Source organism: Cololabis saira, chromosome 14 (genome assembly GCF_033807715.1).
Source record: "Cololabis saira isolate AMF1-May2022 chromosome 14, fColSai1.1, whole genome shotgun sequence".
Lineage (NCBI taxonomy): Eukaryota > Metazoa > Chordata > Actinopteri > Beloniformes > Belonidae > Cololabis > Cololabis saira.
In genome coordinates this window covers 32,823,789-32,842,361 of record NC_084600.1, presented here as the reverse complement: position 1 = coordinate 32,842,361, position 18,573 = coordinate 32,823,789, and the positions used below count along the sequence as shown (strand labels likewise).

General features: G+C 42.9%; 1 protein-coding gene across 2 annotated transcripts in view; it reads right to left on the bottom strand.

Moving 5' to 3' along the window:
• The window catches only part of camk2a (calcium/calmodulin-dependent protein kinase II alpha), a 53,263-nt gene extending 35,042 nt beyond the window's left edge, over positions 1–18,221 (bottom strand). Inside the window, exons 1-3 of one of the 2 annotated variants that reach the window (XM_061740469.1) lie at positions 17,814–18,221; positions 14,986–15,080; positions 7,177–7,236 (exon numbers count right to left, since the gene is read on the bottom strand). In XM_061740469.1, coding sequence (XP_061596453.1) covers positions 7,177–7,236; positions 14,986–15,080; positions 17,814–17,875 — 217 coding nt within the window. In that variant the 5' untranslated portion in view covers positions 17,876–18,221. The remainder of the gene's footprint in view (positions 1–7,176; positions 7,237–14,985; positions 15,081–17,813) is intronic. The other variant, XM_061740470.1, reaches the window with a different exon arrangement.
• Between the last annotated feature and the right edge of the window lie 352 nt (positions 18,222–18,573).

Genomic DNA, 18,573 nt, shown 5'->3' with positions numbered 1-18,573 from the left:
AGCCATGCCAATCGATTGGAAAGCCTAGTGAACTCCCATGTGAGAAAGTGGCTCGGACTTCCCAAATGCCTCAGCAGCGTTGGACTCTACAGCAACGGAGCCCTGTCACTGCCAATTTCTAGCCTGGTTCAAGAGTTCAAGTGTGCCAAGGTGAGGCTGGACATGTCCCTCACTGACCCCCGGGACCCCGTGGTGAGAGGCTCCACTCCTACCCTGGTGACGGGGAAGAAGTGGACCCCAGCCACAGCTGTGCTGCAGGCCAAATCACCTCTCTTCCATCGTGACATAGTGGGCCACGTCCAACAAGGTAGGGTAGGCTTCTGCCTTGGAGCTTCAACACCTCTCTGGCAAAAGGCATTGGCAACCGAACAGCGAACCATGGTGGTAGAGGAGGTGCACCGACAGGAGGAAGCAGCCAGATGTTCCAAAGCCGTAGCAACAGCCAAACAGGGATGAGGGGGAAGGTGTTGAGAAGACTCTGTTTAGTAAAGCCTATAGTTAGTGTTTAGTAAACCTCTAGCTGGTGTTGGTAAATCTCTAGGTAGTGTAAACTCTAGTGTGTTAGAGTCGCTCCTGTAGTTTCTTGTGCTGGCCCCCCCTTTTCTTCTCTTTTTTTCCCTTTTGTACATGGTGCAGCATCCTCTGCCGGTGGCAAAGAGCATCTCTGAATGCACAACACCGGAACCTGCAGCGTGAGAGTGAGAGGGGCAGGGTAATGGCCCCTTTCAGGTGGGGGAGAAGGTTTGTCCCTCAAGACTCCTCTCCCTGGCCCTGCCCCTTCTCAACCTTTCCCCGGCCCTGCACCCCAACCTGGGACTTGCTGATTGGGCCGGAGCTTCAGGATCTCAATGCTGGCCTGCGGTCCCCACCCCTGGTCATCCCGTTGCTGCTTCCACCTGCCTGCTGTGCTGTTGACGTCCCCGACCCCCAGTCTGGCCCTCGGCAGGAGGGTCCCCCCTTATGAGCCTGGTCCTGCTCAAGGTTTCTTCCCTCCTAAAGAGGAGTTTTTCCTTGCCACTGTTTGGCTTAAGGTTTTTCTCCCAATAGGGGAGTTTTTACCTGCCATTGTTTATGTAATAATTGCTCGGGGGTCATGTTCTGGGTCTCTGGAAAGCGTCTAGAGACAACTTTTGTTGTATTAGACGCTATATAAATAAAATGTAATTGAATTGAATTGAATAGAAGAGGAAACTCACATGGAGCGAACTCTGAAGCATGGAGTCCAATAGACTGAGCTTCAGCATCCAAGCTACATATGATGTGCGTCCCTCTCCAGTAAATCTGCAGCTTTGGCTTGGAATGGACCCATCCTGCCCCCTGTGTACAACCCCATCAACACTCAAGCACATCCTGGTTGGCTGTAGGACCAGCCTCACTCAAGGCAGATACACATGGAGACATAACCAGGTCCTCAGGTGTCTGGCTGATAAACTGGAGCGTAAGAGGGTATCCATCAACACCCAACTCTTCAGCAACCAGGAGGTGCACCGACACCCACCATCATTTGTTCGGGAAGGGGTCAAGCTGAGCTCTGGCACCTCAACCCCTGATCTGGGCCCACTGAACTCAGCCACAGACTGGAAGATGCGAGTCAACTTAGATCAGAGGCTTACCTTCCCCCGGAGATTGCAATGAGACCAGACTTCGTCCTCTGGTCTAAGTCCCGCCAGCTAGTCTACATCATCGAACTAACGGTTCCTTGGGAGGACACCATCGACGAAGCGTTTGAGCGGAAAAAGCTGTGGTATGCCAACCTAACAGCCGAGGACAGAGGCTGGAAGGTAAAGGTGTGCCTGTTGGAGGTGGGGTGTAGGGGCTTTGTAGCCAGCACAACGGTAAAGCTCCTTAGGGAAGTTGGAATCAGGGGACAGGAGTACAGAAAGACCATCAAAGAGCTGGCCAACACTGCCAAGAGGACGAGCCATTAGCTCTGGCTGAAGAGGAGTGACACCATCTGGGCTGCTAGGGGACCCTAACCACGAGACACAAACCCAGGCTTGATCAACCTGTGGTGGGCCTGCCTCAGTGGAGGGTGCCTTGTGGTAAATGGCCGAAAGGTACACAACTGACGAAGTGTCCCGTTGGTAAAGCCTCATAGCAGCCATCTTTAAACTCCCCTGGGAAATCAGAAGTGGTGCAAACACTAGGGATTCTAAGATTTAGTCCTTTAAATGAATCATGTTAGTTTATGTTACTAATTTATATTACAAGTTTATGTTATTAGTTTATGTTACTAGTTTGTTTGTTAGTTTATGTTACTACTTTATAATACTAGTTTATGTTACTTGTTTGTTATTAGTTTATGTTTGTTAGTTTATGATACTAGTTTTCTGTTTTTATGTTGCTAGTTTATGTTTGTTAGTTTATGTTACTACGTTATATTACTAGTTTATGTTATTTATATTATGTTATATGAAGTGTGCTGTAATACTTGTACTTTTGTCAGAGGCTGATATGCTGCACCTGGTCACAGATCAGACTATAGGAGGGAGGATGTTCTTTTCCTCAGTCGTTTCCATGGTGACCACATCTTCCCAATAATGACTTATTAATTGTTACACTCTAGTTACCGCTAGCAACACCAGGACCTGCCTCTCCCTCTTCCTCTTCCTCCTCCTTATCATCGATATTGTAAATGAACATCATCTGATCACCACTGTCCTAACATATCCTCAAGTTGTGAATCCTCAGTTCTGAGTAACAGATTTAGCTAGTGTCACATTCAGATTAAAAAGGTTTGTTGATTTCATTCCAAATGACACTACATGGAGGTGTTATACTAAAACAACAACAAAGAGCTGTTCACAACACAAATATTGTCAGGTTAGGAAGATGAGTAGATTTAAAGGAGACCAACACATTGTAGCAATCCTTGCTGAAGAGAACGAGCACTTAGCTTTCAGACTGAATAAATGCTTGTACATATGTAAAAACACCAATATGAAGTTTTAAACATGCAATTGTACACATAACCCTATATCCATTTGTATCCATTTGAAGTATAGCCTGACCTACACCACACAATATGATATCTAAATAAATGATAAACCTACCATGAGTATGTACTCTCAAATAAGACACTTTTTTTTGTCTTTATTGAGGACTGCAGAATTTTTTAACCATGAATTAATATGATATATAATTATATACTATACTATATATAATTATATATGATATATATATATATATATATATATATATATATATATATATACATATACATATATATATATATATCTATATATATATATATACATATACACATATATATATATATCTATATATATATATATATATATATATATATATATATATATATATATATATATATATATATATATATATATATATCATATTAATTCATGGTTAAAAAATTCTGCAGTCCTCAATAAAGACAAAAAAAAGTGTCTTATTTGAGAGTACATACTCATGGTAGGTTTATCATTTATTTAGATATCATATTGTGTGGTGTAGGTCAGGCTATACTTTATAACAATTTATGGTTAGCATACTATTATAAATAGTTACATTTACATATGAATATAAATTAAGTAGAAATTACATATAAAGTACATGTATAAACCCCCCCCCCCCTCCGATCCTGCACCACTGCTAACCAGAAGCCCAGGCAGGACAAGGGCCATGATGAGGCTGCCCCAGCCCCAGGGCCCACAACCCCATTTCCCCCCATCATGGCAACAGCACCACCAAGGGCCACCAGCCCAGCAGACTTCGGCCCAACGCAGCCCAGCAGCAGTGGCAGCAACACCACTTCCATTGCTCATCCGCTGCCAATCACACAAAGAGAGAAGATGGTGAAGAAGGAGTGATGCGACCAACCCCAGAAGGACCAGGACAGCCACCAACCTTGGCCCACCACCTGCACACAACCAGCAGCTGCACAAGGGGAGGGAGAGTTGACACCTAAAGATGGCACTGGGCAAGCCACATGGCCCCTTACGTCACGCCAAGAATGTGCCCAGTTAGTGACTACACAACACACCATCTCCCCAGAAGGCCCCTCCATAGGGTCGCCAATGCACCAGATCCACCAGCCGAGCCGTACCCTGGACCTGCTGTAGTCCCAAAGGTCTCGCCACTGGCGCATTCCTGAATAGCAGGGTCGCACACCAGACAATCCAAGCACCCACAGACCAAACCTGACTGGTAAGGTAAAGTAAGGTAGACTTTATTCATCCCCAAGGGAAAATTCCTTTGCCACAGCAGCATCACACAGAACAGAAATCAACAGGACAGACGAATAATAAATAAATTACATAAAAAACATAGAAAGACTGTAATCTGCTTGCTGGATAAAAAAAAATTAAGAAACGCTCAGTCAAAAAAAAAGATATAAAAACAGTAAAAGTGCAGTGGTTTAAATTGCTTTTCTTTTGCAGTAATGTCATGCGACTGTCACTAGATAATGACAGCAACAACTACAACAACACCATTAAAAACTATATGGAACTGTTAAAAAGTCTGACTGACATAGGGATAAAAGACTTCCGGAAAATCTCTGTTTTGCACTGGGGGTGTTTCAGTCTGCCACTGCGGGAGCTTTTCAGGGCGCTCACCGTCACATGCAGGGGTGCGAGGAGTTGTCCATTATAGATGTCAGTTTCTGCAACATTCTCAACATTCTCACCCACCTGCTCAACAGACTCGAGGGCCTGCCAGGACAGAACTAGCTTTTTTGATCAGCTTATTCATTTTTTTCTTGTCCCTTTCTGAGCTCCCCCCTCTCCAACACACAACAGAATAAAAAGAAACTGATGCAACAATACTATCATAAAAGGTGTTTAAAAGTGGTCTACAGACCCCAAATGACCTCAGTCTCGGCGACGTGGGCCCGCCTCCCTGAAGGCTCACCACCCGCAGGAAGGACGATGACAGGCTGGTGCAATATGGTCTGGGTAGCAGTCTTGGCGGGGTGCCTTGACGATCAAATCCCTGGAACAAAACCTTTGCAGTAGGGACATGGAATGTCACCTCACTGGGGGGGAAGGAGCCGAAGCTTGTGCGGGAGGTTGAGAGATACTGGCTAGAGATTGTCGGGCTCATCATCCACACATAGCTTGGGCTCTGGAACCCAGCTCCTTGAAAGGAGCTGGACCCTCCACTACTCTGGAGTTTCCCAGGGTGAGAGGTGGTGAGCTGGTGTGGGCTTGTTTATAGCACCCCAGCTCAGCTGCAATGTGTTGGAGTTAACCCGGTGAACGAGAGGGTCGTTTCCCTGCGCCTTCGGGTAGGGAAAAGGTCTCTCACTTTATTTTGTGCCTACAGCCTCCCCGATCTGAACCCAAGTGCTGCTCTGTTATTGGACTTCTGTGCCAGTCACAGTTTGTCCATAACGAACACCATGTTCAAGCATAAGGGTGTCCATCAGTGCACGTGGCACAGGACACCCTAGGCCGGTGGTCAATGACTTTGTCGTCGTTTCATCTGATCTTCGGCCGTATGTATTGGACACTCGGGCAAGGAGAGAGGCTGAGCTGTCAACTGATCACCACCTGGTGGTGAGTTGGATGCGCTGCCGGAGAAGGAAGTTAGACAAACCGGGCAAACCCAAACATATTGTGAGGGTCTTTTGGGAACATCTGGCTGAGCCCTCTGTCAGGGAAGTCTTCAACTCTCATCTCTGAGAGAACTTCTCACAAATTCAGAGGGAGGCTGGGGACATTGAGTCCGAGTGGACCATGTTCTCTGCCTCCATTGTTGACGTGGCAGCTTGAAGTTGTGGACGCAAAGTCTATGGTGCGTGTTGTGGCGGCAACCCCAGAACTCGGTGGTGGGACACTAAAAGTAAGGGATGCTGTCAGGCTGAAAAAGGAGTCCTACCAGGCCATGTTGGCCTGTGAGACTCCTGATGCAGTAGATAGGTACCGGCAGGCCAAGCAAGCCTCGGCTTGGGTAGTCCTGGAGGGAAAATCTCGGGTCTGGAGTTCATTGAGGCCATGGAGGAAGACTTTCCGTCTGCCTCGAGGAAATTTTGGCAAACCGTTCGGCGCCTCAGTAAGGGGAAGCAGTACTCTGGCAACACTGTTTATGGTGCAGGTGGGGAAATGTTGACCTCGACTGGGGACATCGTTGGACGGTGAAAGGAATACTTCGAGGATCTCCTCAATTCGACTGGCATGCCTTCCATTGAGGAAGCAGAGAGTGTGGACTCTGGGATGTGCTCATCCATCACCCAAGCCGAGGTCACTGAGGTGGTTCGTAAGCTCCTCAGTAGCAGGGAACCGGGGGTGGATGAGATCCGCCCTGAGTACCTCAAGTCTCTGGATGTCATAGGGCTGTCTTGGTTAACACGCCTCTGCAACATTGCATGGAAAAAGGGGGGATTGCTGCTGGAGTGGCAAACCGGGGTGGTGGTCCCTCTTTTTAAAAAGTGGGACCCACTTTCACCTATGGTCATGAACTTTGGGTAATGACCGAAAGGACAAAATCATGGATACAAGAAGCCGAGATGAGTTTCCTCTGCAGGCTGGCTGAAGCTCAGTCACTCCGGAGGAGATCGGAATCGAGCCGTTGCTCCTTCACATTGAGAGGAGTCAGCTGAGGTGGCTTGGGCATCTCTATCGGATGCTTCCTGGAAGCCTCCTTAGAGAAGTGTTCCAGGCATGTCCCACCGGGAACAGACCCCGGGGAAGACCCAGGACACGCTGGAGAGACTATGTCTCTCGGCTGGCCTGGGAACATCTCGGACTCCCCTCGGAAGGGCTGGAGGAAGTGTCTGGGGTGAGGGAAGTCTGATCATCTTTGCTAAGACTGCTGCCCCCACTACCCGGTTCTAGATAAAGCGGAAGAAAATGGATGGATGGATGGATGGATGGATGGATGTTGTCTCTTTTGTGAGTCAATCCCTATTATTACGACCCGCCCTTGTGGAAGTGGTGCCCCAATGAGATAATTATTCATTTTTTAGGCTTATGAATATATAGGGATGCTATAAGGCCATTCATAGGTCAGTTTTACTATCAGGCTACTGGGGTCGGGGGTTGTTCTGGAAGTACCTTTAAAGAGTTGGATGTGGCATCTCTAGTAACTACACAAGTATGGAAAGGAACAGCAGCTGTAATACTAGTACTAACATAGTGTATTACCAGAACTAACATGCTGTAGTATCAGTACTAGCATGCAGTAGTATCAGTACTAAAATACTGTAGTACTCACCAATGTTGGGGTGTTTCAGTAACCGACAGATTCGAGCTTCACGGTCCAACTTCTGGTGATCTGACAATACAAACACAGTGACCAGATGAGGATCAACCGAACAGGACATGCTTTACATTTACAAAAATAAACAGATTGTTTTAAAACAGCAGGGCATTAAGACAATATTTAATGCATAAAAGCACAACAAGAATAAATAAGCAGTAAAACATCAAACAGTGCAGTCTGGGTCTCGCTTAGCTTAACTAAGTTGTTGCAGCTGATCAAACGTAGAGACGGCGGGTTCCAGGTCCCTAAATGAGCTGCAGAAGTTCTCTGCTCTGCAGGGACTGGATGCCTGTGCCGGAGTCATGTGATCACAATGATTTTGTGTCAGTTCTTAGACAAGCTGCTGTGTCTACAAACAAAACCACGCCAGGGTTCTATTCGTTCAGATGAAGAGAGTTGGGCTTCATTCAGGTTTTAAGATCCCTGAAACAGTTTAATCTAGGTTTCAGGTGTCTGCTCTTCAGTTTAAAGGGGAAGGAAATATGTTTCCTGCATATGTTGCCCTGAGGAACCCCATGATTACAAATAAACAGTAAAATCAGTAAAACAGCAGTCCACAGACAAAAGGAGGTAGATAAAACCAGAAAATTTGTTTCTGACTTAAAACCCAACTAAAACTGTTCACTGATGTCGGACTTCTCCTGATCAATACTTGATCACCCCTGATGGTCAGTACTGATCAGGTGATAAAAACATGGTTATTAACTTTGATATTATTGATTGGACACCAGTCAATCATCAGCTGTGACTCTGAGCCAATAAAAGCTGAACTGACACCAGTACCACTCTATCAGTGAAGGTTTCTGAGCTGGATTTTGATCCAGTGTGTTATCGTTCGGGACTGCACACCCGAACCGAGGGCCTGCTCTGCTCACTGATCCCAGACCAGCCGCCGCTCGCTGATGCTCAGAGAGAAGGAGAGATAATGCTGCCAACAGTCAATCTGCTGAGGAAGGTTTCCAACCGAGCAGCAGCTCCGAGGCTACAACACACACATGCACACACACGAACGCACACACACGGGCATGCACGCGTGCAGACACGCACACAAGCTCATAAAGCTATCCTCATTAGGACATTGCACGGAATTCTATTTATTCTGTAAAAACAAACCCAAACTGGCACAGCTCCGTAGCTCCACAGAGTTTAGCACTTGAAATCCAGAGGAGATCTGGTACAAAGAGTCTTTGTTTCTGTTCTGTATGTTGCAGTGGACCTTCAGGAGGTCCTGAAGTTACTGTCAGGGGACTGGAGAAGAAGAACAGGACAAGCTCTTCTTTTTTGTACTCCAGGCTGCCATCCTGGTGGTGGGTGGATCAGGCAGGGAGCTGGGACATGCCCACCTTAGTTCAGCCTACACAAGTTAGCAGTTTCAGCTTTGACGGCTTCACTCAGGCTAACACGCATTAACTAATGTTACCTTACATTTATTCTGATCAAATATGTTGGTTTGAATCTTGCTCCAGAAATAAATTCTGAAAGGAGAACTAGTGGAGCTCCACTGGAACCTCCTACTGCTCGCTGGTCAACCAAGCTTTGAAATCTAGGCGACTGACTACCCGCTTGTAGTGGTCCAGTTAGTTAATGTGAGGTCCTGAAATGATCCAAGGTTAAGGTCTATGGACTGAAGATCCAGCTGCTGCCAGAGCCAGGTAATGATGATCTGCAGGCAGTTCACCTGCTGGCTAACAGTTTTCAACCTCCAAACCCTTCCAGACCCACCCAGAGCCCCCCAGATCCACGAGAACCCATCTCAGTGGTCTCTTAGTCCACTGAACTCAAGTGATGAAACCTAACTGTTTGACACCATAAATGGTCCTTCAAAAGACCACACCCCTAACTTTACATACATTTGTGGTTTCATATAATTTTACCTGATGAGGGACATGAAATGCCTCCCCACAGCTGTCAGTTGTTAGTTATCGTAAGCTAACAGGACCTAAGCCAAAACATGTAGCATGTGATGACAGAACACATGTAACTGCCAGGGTCCGTCGCTCTGCCCTTTTACACATTTTTGTATTAACCAGAGTTACACAGAGTCACATCGTGACATTCAGAGGTCTAAGAAACACGGCGAGTCAGACAACTCAGAGGCGAAGTCAGAGATGACAAACGTCGATCTAGTTATTCCAAATCAAATTGTAAATCAATCAAATTTTGTGATGAAATTTATTTTTCACCAAATACAAGTTGTTAACTCTTGTTTTGTGGTTTATTGACCGTTATCGAGTGTCAATCGGCTTTTATGAATGGATGGAATATAGATGACCTTACCAGACTGATTCTTGACATGTTGGACCATGTTTGACTCGTTGGTGCATCGTTTTATTACAGAAACTTTAAAATGTAGGGGATTTAGGTTGAAATTTGTGAGCCTCTAAAGGAGGAAATGGGTACAGAAAATTGATGGATGGATGGATGACTAGGTGTCCGTTGTCTGAGCCTGGGTCTGGGGCCCTCTGCTGCCGGGTCTACCGGGTGGCTCCTTGTCGGGGGGGTTCCCGCGCTCCGGGCCCGTCTCCGCTCCCCCTCGCTGCCCTTGCAGCTGGGCGCGCCTTTGGCTCTGGGGTTCCCACTTTCGTAGGGTGCACCTGCCTGCGTCGACGGTCCTTGTTGCCCCGTCTCTCCAGGCGGGCTGGCCTCTCATCGGTTGGGGGTTGTGGGTCTGGAGGGTGTGGACCTCCTGGCCGCATGATCGGCCTATGTCGGGTGGTTGGTGCTCGGCTGGGTCCTGGTCCATCACTGTGGGTTTCCTGGCTGCCTCCTCCAGTGGTCATGGGGGCTTCCCTCTGTCGCCTGCGGGGGGGACGGGCCTTGCTGGCGGGGGGTTCCTCCCACCCTCTTCTGGCCCTCCGTGGGGGGCTGGTGGCCTGGGTTTGGGATTTTTCCTTGTCGACTTCTGGTCTCTCTGGTGGCGTGGTTGTGCCCTCCCTCCTCCACTGTAGTTGCAGTTCAGGTAAAGCCTTGTTTTCACTTTACACACACACAGTTACACAGACCTACACACCCGCTCACTCACCTACATACTCACTCCGCAGTTTTGGGAGACAGATAATCGCAGTAGCCTAGTCTTGATTCAGTCTCAGAGACCTGAAATGGTTGCTGTTTGTGTCTCTGACTGTTCCTGTTTCTGTTTGTTTGTTTTCTCTATTACAGATTTCAAAGGCTTGTGTGCCCGTTTTTTTTTTATTATTTCTTTTAATTCTATGTTATATATAAAATTGGTTCTAAATTAAAATGCATTTAAATGTCCTATAGGTTTTTACCAACTTGGTATTAACCATTAATCTGTATGCAGACAAAAAGAAAGAAAAAATAAAGCTGGCATTCAACATGGCCGTCTGATTAACTGAAATTATTTATGTGGACAATTCAAATGCTTACTTTGATAATCATTAAAAATTCTAATTGAAATGGTATTTGCATTTTTTATTAAGAATTTACAATAAGCCTGTTTGCAGACGATAAGGCCATTTTTTGGAAGGATAAAACCATGGCTGACATAGTATTAAATTCATTTCACTTTTTTCTGGTGCCTTCAGTCAAAGAATTTAGTAATATCAAGAAATGAGGACTGCTCGCGGTCCACTCTTGTTCTGAGACATCTGCTGCCTCCATTATAGACAAGACAGAGAGAAAATATCTGGGAATAACAATTTCAAAGAATATTGTTGTCTTTTTTATCTCTATATTTTAATTATTTTATTTATCACAAACACTTTTTGCATTTTTTGGGAAAATTATATTCGCTCATAACTTTACCCTGCATGGATCTTTGTTGTGGAATAACGGAACAATACTAGTAAACAGGAAATCAGTCTTTAAAGATGAATGGTGTTTAAAAAGTATTCTGTCACTTACTCCATGGATAAGAGTGGTGCTTTGTTACCTCATGAAGAATTTGTTGACGAATTCAGTCTTTGGATTGTGCTGCTGAGAATATCAGAAAATGTATAAAGCTATTCCTGTTTCTCTAATCCATCTTCTCCAAAGCACTCTAATGTACTCTAATGTCACTCCAACTTTACTCAAATTAGTAGTAGGAGACTGCAACTTAACTGATAATAAGTGCAACAATCTTGATCTCACGTACTATGCTTTTAAATGTAAATTGCTTAACGATTATATTGGAAGGATGTCAGCAGCAGCAGACTACTGTGAATACATATGGCTCATTTTAAAATCTGTCATTAAATATTCCCGGTAGCCGCAGTTTGACATAAACAATTAAAATTTGATCTGACAGGTCGTGAAGCCTCGGCCAGTCAAGCAACGAAACTTAGTCCCACATGAGAATCAACCTAGAAATGAGATGTTTGGCGCTTGCTCCTATCAGGTGATGGTTTCCTCAGAAACTCTTATGTGAGATGTTCAGATGAGCTGCAGGCTGCAGCAGTTATAACTTCCTGCTGATGATGGCTCATCTAATTTGCGCTCATTAGGAGCTCGTTAACGTCAGTAGAAGGCTCGTTTATGAAAACAGTTAATATTCAGACAGTCTCACTTGACCCTGCTTGAGATTTTTTTGTTCTAGTATCTTAATCATCTAAAGTTGTTGTTTCAGGACTTTACGGATCTGTTTTTATATTGTAAAACAACGGTTCTGATGTCCAAGTAAGGTCTGACTGATGTTGAGCAGGTTTTTGTTCCCACTTGAGGTTTCTTTTCCCTCCAGCAGCAGAGAAAAGACAGATTCTGGAGTTGGTGGTTGGTTCTGTATAATAATTCCCAGGGGCTGCATGTAAACTGAACAAGATTGGCCTTAGCACTGAACCCTGCAGAACACCATAGCAGATCCTCGTCTGTACTGAGGAAACCTGATGAACATGAAGGAACTGGAATCTGTCAGATAGATAGGATTTAAACTAACCTAAAGCTGTCATTTTAATCCCAACAACATGCTCTAACCTGTGCAGTAAAATGCTGATCTAAAAAGCAGCACTGAGGTCCAGTAGAACCAGTATGGAGACTAATCCCTTATCTGAGGCCATAAGAAGGTCATTTGTGATTCAAACCAATGTCGTTTCTTTGCTATGATGCATTCTGAACCGTGACTGAAAAACTTCAAACAGATCATTTCTATACAAATGGTCACATGACTGGCTTGCAATCACCTTTTCCAGAATTTTGGAAACAAATGGAAGGTTGGAAATTGGTCTATAACAGGGGTCGGCAACCCAAAATGTTGAAAGAGCCATATTGGACCAAAAACACAAAAAACAAATATGTCTGGAGCCGCAAAAAATGAAAAGTTTTGTATCAGCCTTAGAATGAAGGCAACACATGCTGCATGTTTCTATATTATTTATAACTGGGTCCTCGGCTGCAAATGTAGCATGTTAATGTCTTTCCACATCTCTTTTTGTTACGTGAATCTATGGAAGAGTATTAGGGCCAGGCAGGAGAAAAATAAAAAGAATATTTTAGAGGAGGAAGATTTTTTTTTCTTTATGCACCTCGAGAAAAAAGGCGTAATGTTGAGAAAAAAGTTGAAATGTCGAGAAAAAAAGTCGAGATTAATGTTGAAGTACAATCTCGAGAACAAAGTCGAAATGTTGAGAAAAAGTCGAAATGTCGAGAAAAAAGTCGAAATGTCGAGAAAATAGTCAAAATTTCGTGAAAAAAGTCAAAATGTTGGGAAAAAAGTCAAAATGCCGAGAAAAAAGTCGAAATGTTGAGAAAAAAGTCAAAATATCGGGGAAAAAAGTTGAAATGTCGAGATTAAAAAGGAAAGGAAAAAGGAAGAAAAAAAGGAAAAAAGATGAAAAAATAAAAAAAGAAAAAAAAGGAAAAAAAGAAGAAGAAAAAAATAAAAAAGAGATAAAAAGGAAAAGAAAAGAAAAAAGAAATAAAAGAAAAAAAAGAGAAAAAAAGGAAAAGAAAAGAAAAAAGAAATAAAAGAAAAAAAGAGAAAAAAAGGAAAAGAAAAGAAAAAAGAAATAAATAAAAGAAGAAAAAAAGAGAAAAAAAGAAAAAAAAGAGAAAAAAAGGAAAAAAAAGAAGAAAAAAGGTCAAACATTTTTGAAAAAGCTCCAGGAGCCACTAGGACGGCGCTAAAGAGCCGCATGCGGCTCTAGAGCCCCGGGTTGCCGACCCCTGGTCTATAATTAGCTAAAATGTCTGGGTCAAAAGAGGGTTTTTTTCTCTCTTTATTTAATAAGAGAGAAAACATTTTTGAGTAGTGAGAAGTATGAGTTGGTATGGTTTCTAACAGACATGGATGATTTAGATTTATTGACGACCGGGGTCAGCTCTGGAAGGTCTACAGGAACGAAACAGTCTAGAGTTAGGTCAGAACATACAGTAGGCCCTGAAGCTTCTTAAACCTGACTCAAGAGTCAGACCAGAACCAAATTTGTTTACAGGACTGCTGTCAGGTTTGGTTCCACATCATGACACAAAAACAGCACACACAGTCTTTATCAACATTACAGCCTGTTGCTAAGCAACCAAAGGAAATCTCAAAACCAGAATAGTGTTAAAAAAAAACAGCACAGAAGAATCCACAGCTTCACTGATTCTCTCAGTTTTATCTCCATGTAGGAATGTGTGGGAGGAAGACAAGAGGAGGAGGAGGAGGAGGGAGGAAGAGGAGAGCATAAGGATAGAAGGAAGGAAGAGAAAAATGGGAGAAGCAGGGGGGAAGGTGTGATGGCATGAGAAGAAATAGTTGAGGAGGGGAGGGGAACTAGAAGAAAAATGGGAGGGAAAATATGAGGAGAGGGTGAAGAAGGCAAAGGTTTTCATCCGAGGAGCGACCTCTGGTTTTCCTTGTGAGGAGCAAAACTTAACGTTGTTTAATTACGGACCACTAGGAGGTCCACATGTTTCCACTGACCTCCATGTTTAATTACTGACCACTAGGAGATCTACAAGTCTCCACTGACCTCAGTGAGTTGGTCTGGAAAGGTCCAGGGATGAAAGTAGTTATATGCATCAACAAACAAACCTGAAGTATCACCTGTTTTCATCTTTTTAGGGATTTTTGGTCCTGGTTCCTGGTGGTAGGGCCAGGATGAAACCAGAGCAGGCTTGATGTTGATTTGGGTATTTATTTAATTGGTGATTTGCTTAGATTTTTTAAGGATGAAGGTAACATGTAGACTGCACCTTTATTTTAAAAATCTTTTTTATTTTTTGAGGAATGTTTGTTATCCCTACAGAGGCAATTTGTTTTACGGACAGTCTTTCTCTTACCTTTTGCTTTTATTTTATTAATTTAATTACGGTAATCTTTTTGAGGGTAGGCAAATAATAAGCTTTGCTTCAGCCTACCCCTTTTTCGGTCTAGATGTTATTTGTTTATTTGTATACTGGAAACTTTTTTGTTATGTTTTCTTTGAACAATTGAACGTTTTCTTGTTGTCAGTTTTATTCTTGGTTTTTATTTTTTATTTTTTTGTGTCATGACCGAAATAAACTAAACTAACCAGAGCAGCTGGACTCACATGGCTCCAGGAACACAGCAATTATAGGGGCTTATATACTGGCATTTCTTTGTGGAACATTTTCCCCTTATTTGAATCTGAATTTGATTGACCCCGTCTGTCTCGTTTCACTCACACGACGGGGAGTCGCACTTTGATTCTGGAATGCCAGTTTTGGCATTTGGCATTTGCGGTATTTTCCTCTCTTCCTTGGACCAGGATGTAAAGGCCAATGGAGTGAAATTGGTCGACCACTTTTACTGAAATGTTACAGAGTGCCAGTATGTAAGTGTCTTATGACACCTGTGGACACCTGTCCTCTCATTCTTACCTCTGGCAGACAGCTTCTTGGTGTTGATGATCTTGGCAGCATATTCCTGACCCGACAGAACCTTCACACAGCGGCGCACCACAGAGAAGGCTCCCCTGGAAAGGCAGCAGGAGGAACCAATCAGAAGACCCAGAGATGAATGGATAGATGGATGGATGGGTGGAAAGATGGATGGACATTGTGGGTAATACTAACTACGCCTACGTCCATCAGGCTCAGGTTGTGGAGAAATTCTGGTCCATTCATTTTTCCAACGTTGCTTCAGGTTTTTGAGGTTTTTGGACGTTCCTTTCTCCACAGCTCTCTGAAGGTCCCACTAAAGCAGGGGTCCGCAACCCGCGGCTCTAGAGCCGCATGCGGCTCTTTAGCGCCACCCTAGTGGCTCCTGGAGCTTTTTCAAAAATGTTTCACCTTTTTTTCCTTTTTTTCCCCTTTTTCTTCTTTTTTTATTCCTTTTTTTCTCTTTTTTTCTCTTTCTTTTCTCTTTTTTCTCTTTTTTTTCATTTTTTTCTTTCTTTTCTTGTTTTTTTTTTTTGCTTTTTTCTTCTTTTTTCCCTTTTTTCTTCTTTTTTTCTTCCTTTTTTCTCTTTCTTTGTCTTTATTTTCTCTTTTTTTCTCTTTTTTTTCTTTTTTTCCTTTTTTTCTTTCTTTTCTTGTTTTTTTTTTCTTTTTTCTTCTTTCTTTCCTTTTTTTCCTCTTTTTTTCTTCCTTTTTTCCTTTCCTTTTTAATCTCGACATTTCGGCTTTTTTCTCGACATTTCGACTTTTTTCTCAACATTTGAACTTTTTTCTCGAGATTGTACTTCAACATTAATCTCCACATTTTGACTTTTTTTTCGACATTTCTCCTTTCACCATTTGTCTTCATTCTAAGGCTTATACAAGACTTTTCATTTTTTGCGGCTCCAGACATATTTGTTTTTTGTGTTTTTGGTCCAATATGGCTCTTTCAACATTTTGGGTTGCCGACCCCTGCACTAAAGCATCTCAATCGGGTTCAGGTCTGGACTTGGATCAGGTCATATCAAAACTCTGTTTGAGATCATTTCTTGTCACATGACCCAGTTTCAGTTTCAGCAACCCAAGCTTCCTCTGTAGACCGGATGTCCTCACATTTGTTGCTTGAAAACTCTGATCTACAGTGTTCATGGTCCACTTATTGACTGACAGGTCCCAGACCATCATCTCTGGTTTTAGAAATCTTCCCAGACTGATGTCAGGCTTATCCAAATTGACTGCTGATGTCTCTCCCTCTTTGCATTGTGTTAACACAGGCTTGAAGGCTCCAGAGCAGCAAACTGATAAACCATCCACTTTTCTAGAGGTCTGCACACCCTGGATGATCAGTTCATCAAAGCTGATGATCAGCAGCTCCTGGCTGAAGAAAAACCTCTGCACCCCTCTGATGGGAGTGAGGGGGATCTTAGGATCAGCCACATTCTCTTTCTTTTGTCCTAATTTATGTTAAATAAATAAAGACCCGTTTAACAAAGAATGGTTTGTGTGTTGAGTCTGTATTTGCAGATATGAGCAGATGATCTTACTTCTGCTTTTGCACGATTAAAGGAGGGACAGTCTTCTTTGGTCTCCTGAAGGTTTCCAGTGAATCTGCAGTTCCAGCAGAAAATCTTTCTGTTTCTTCTGAAAGCTGCTGCCACCCACCATCCCATTATGTAAGAGACCTGCCATTATCTGTGTGTGTGTGCGTGTGGGTGGGTGGTGCTGAGTGGGATGGGGTCAGAAAGGTGCTTCACTCATCCTTCCATCCATCTCTACCTTCATCCAGCCATCCGTCACTGACTGATCAGCAGCGCCATCAATAATCTATAAATGATGATCTGATCAATAATCAATATTGATTATCAGTCAGGTACCATGTTAGTGGAGTCATAGAACGTCAGGTGTTATTTTAAGATTTTAAAGTACCATTACTAAAAGTGGACAACGGTCCAACTAGAATCCCTGCTTAATAAATATATATATATTGATAATAAAAATATATGTCGATTAAATACACAAAAATGAAAGAAACTGATTCATAAAAAAACGTTAAGAAAATACATTAGAAAAATAAATACACTTAAATAAATAAATACACTGATATCAGTTTTCCAAAGATATGAAAAAAAATTAACACTGTTTTAGCGTCAGTTAAAAGTAAAAACAAATGTTCATTTTATTAAAACAAATCAAAAAATATATGTATAAAATGTATAAAATACAAAAACAAAATGAAGGAACATACACTAAATAAATAGCATGGAACATTGTTAAACTACATGCACACTCAATAATTAAAATAAATTAAAAATGGTAGATTAAAATAAATGATATAAAAAAGTAAAATAATTGTAAAATAAATACAAAAGTAAATATAGAAGATAAAAAACTTCTAAAAATACAATCAAATTGTATAATTTTAATATTATCAAATAAAATACTATTTCAGAAAATTGAACAAGTGCTTTTATTGTATTTGTGTGCAGTTTATGTTTAAAGAAAGATATAAATGTATTTGTGTTATATAAATTTGGACAAATCAAACAGTCTTACAGTCTAAGATTAAAAAATCTGTACAGTTAAAAATGTCGCAGGGAGAAATGTTTCACTTTACTGATTGTTTTTGCAAATATATAATACTGTTATGTATAAAAATATTGATGAAGGTGAGGATGATGAAGATGAGGCTGAGATGATGAGAGTGAGGATGATGAGGGTGATGAAGTTGAGGCTAAGGATGATGAAGGTAGGGATGATTGCGTGAGGATGATGAAGGGGAGGCTGAGGATGATGAAGGTGAGGACAGGGAAGATGAAGGCAATACTCACTTCCCCAACTCCTCATACAGCTGATACTCCTCTGTGAAGCGAGTGCAGATGACCGTTGCCATGGTGACCTGGCGGGGCGAGGGTCAGGGGTCTCTGTGGTCTTCCTCTGAGGATGATGATGGTGGAGAAGAAGATGAAGGGTCAAAGCCGTCTGTCAGTGGGATGAAGGAGAAAAAGAGAGGAAAAAGGCGGAGAATGAAGATTTCAGCTCTGGATGGAGGAAGAGGAGAGATGGAGGGATGAAGAGAGCAGTGAGGAAGAGGAGTTACTCTCGTCTCTCAGCTGATCTACAGCTCAGAGGGAGAGAGAGTGAAGCTTTACAGGCTAGGACGGCCCGCCCATTGGTCCAACAGCCAATCACAGGCCAATGCGCACACACACACACACACACACACACACACACACACACACACACACACACACACACACACACACACACACACACACACACACACACACACACACACACACACACACACACACACACACACACACACACAGAGAGCGTCTCCATGGCAACTAGACCCTCCGACCGACGACGGGTGAAAAAAAACTACAGTAAAAAATTTCATTACTAAAAGTACTACAGTAGATACTACCAGTAGTACTAGAGCAGAAACTATCAACAATACTACAAGAGATAATACTAGGGATACTCAGTGATGAGGAACACACAACCCCATCACCGAGCAGCTTAAACCATCATTATAGCAACCAGCTGCCATGTCCTACCAACACTAGCCTGTTAGCGGTATAAAGC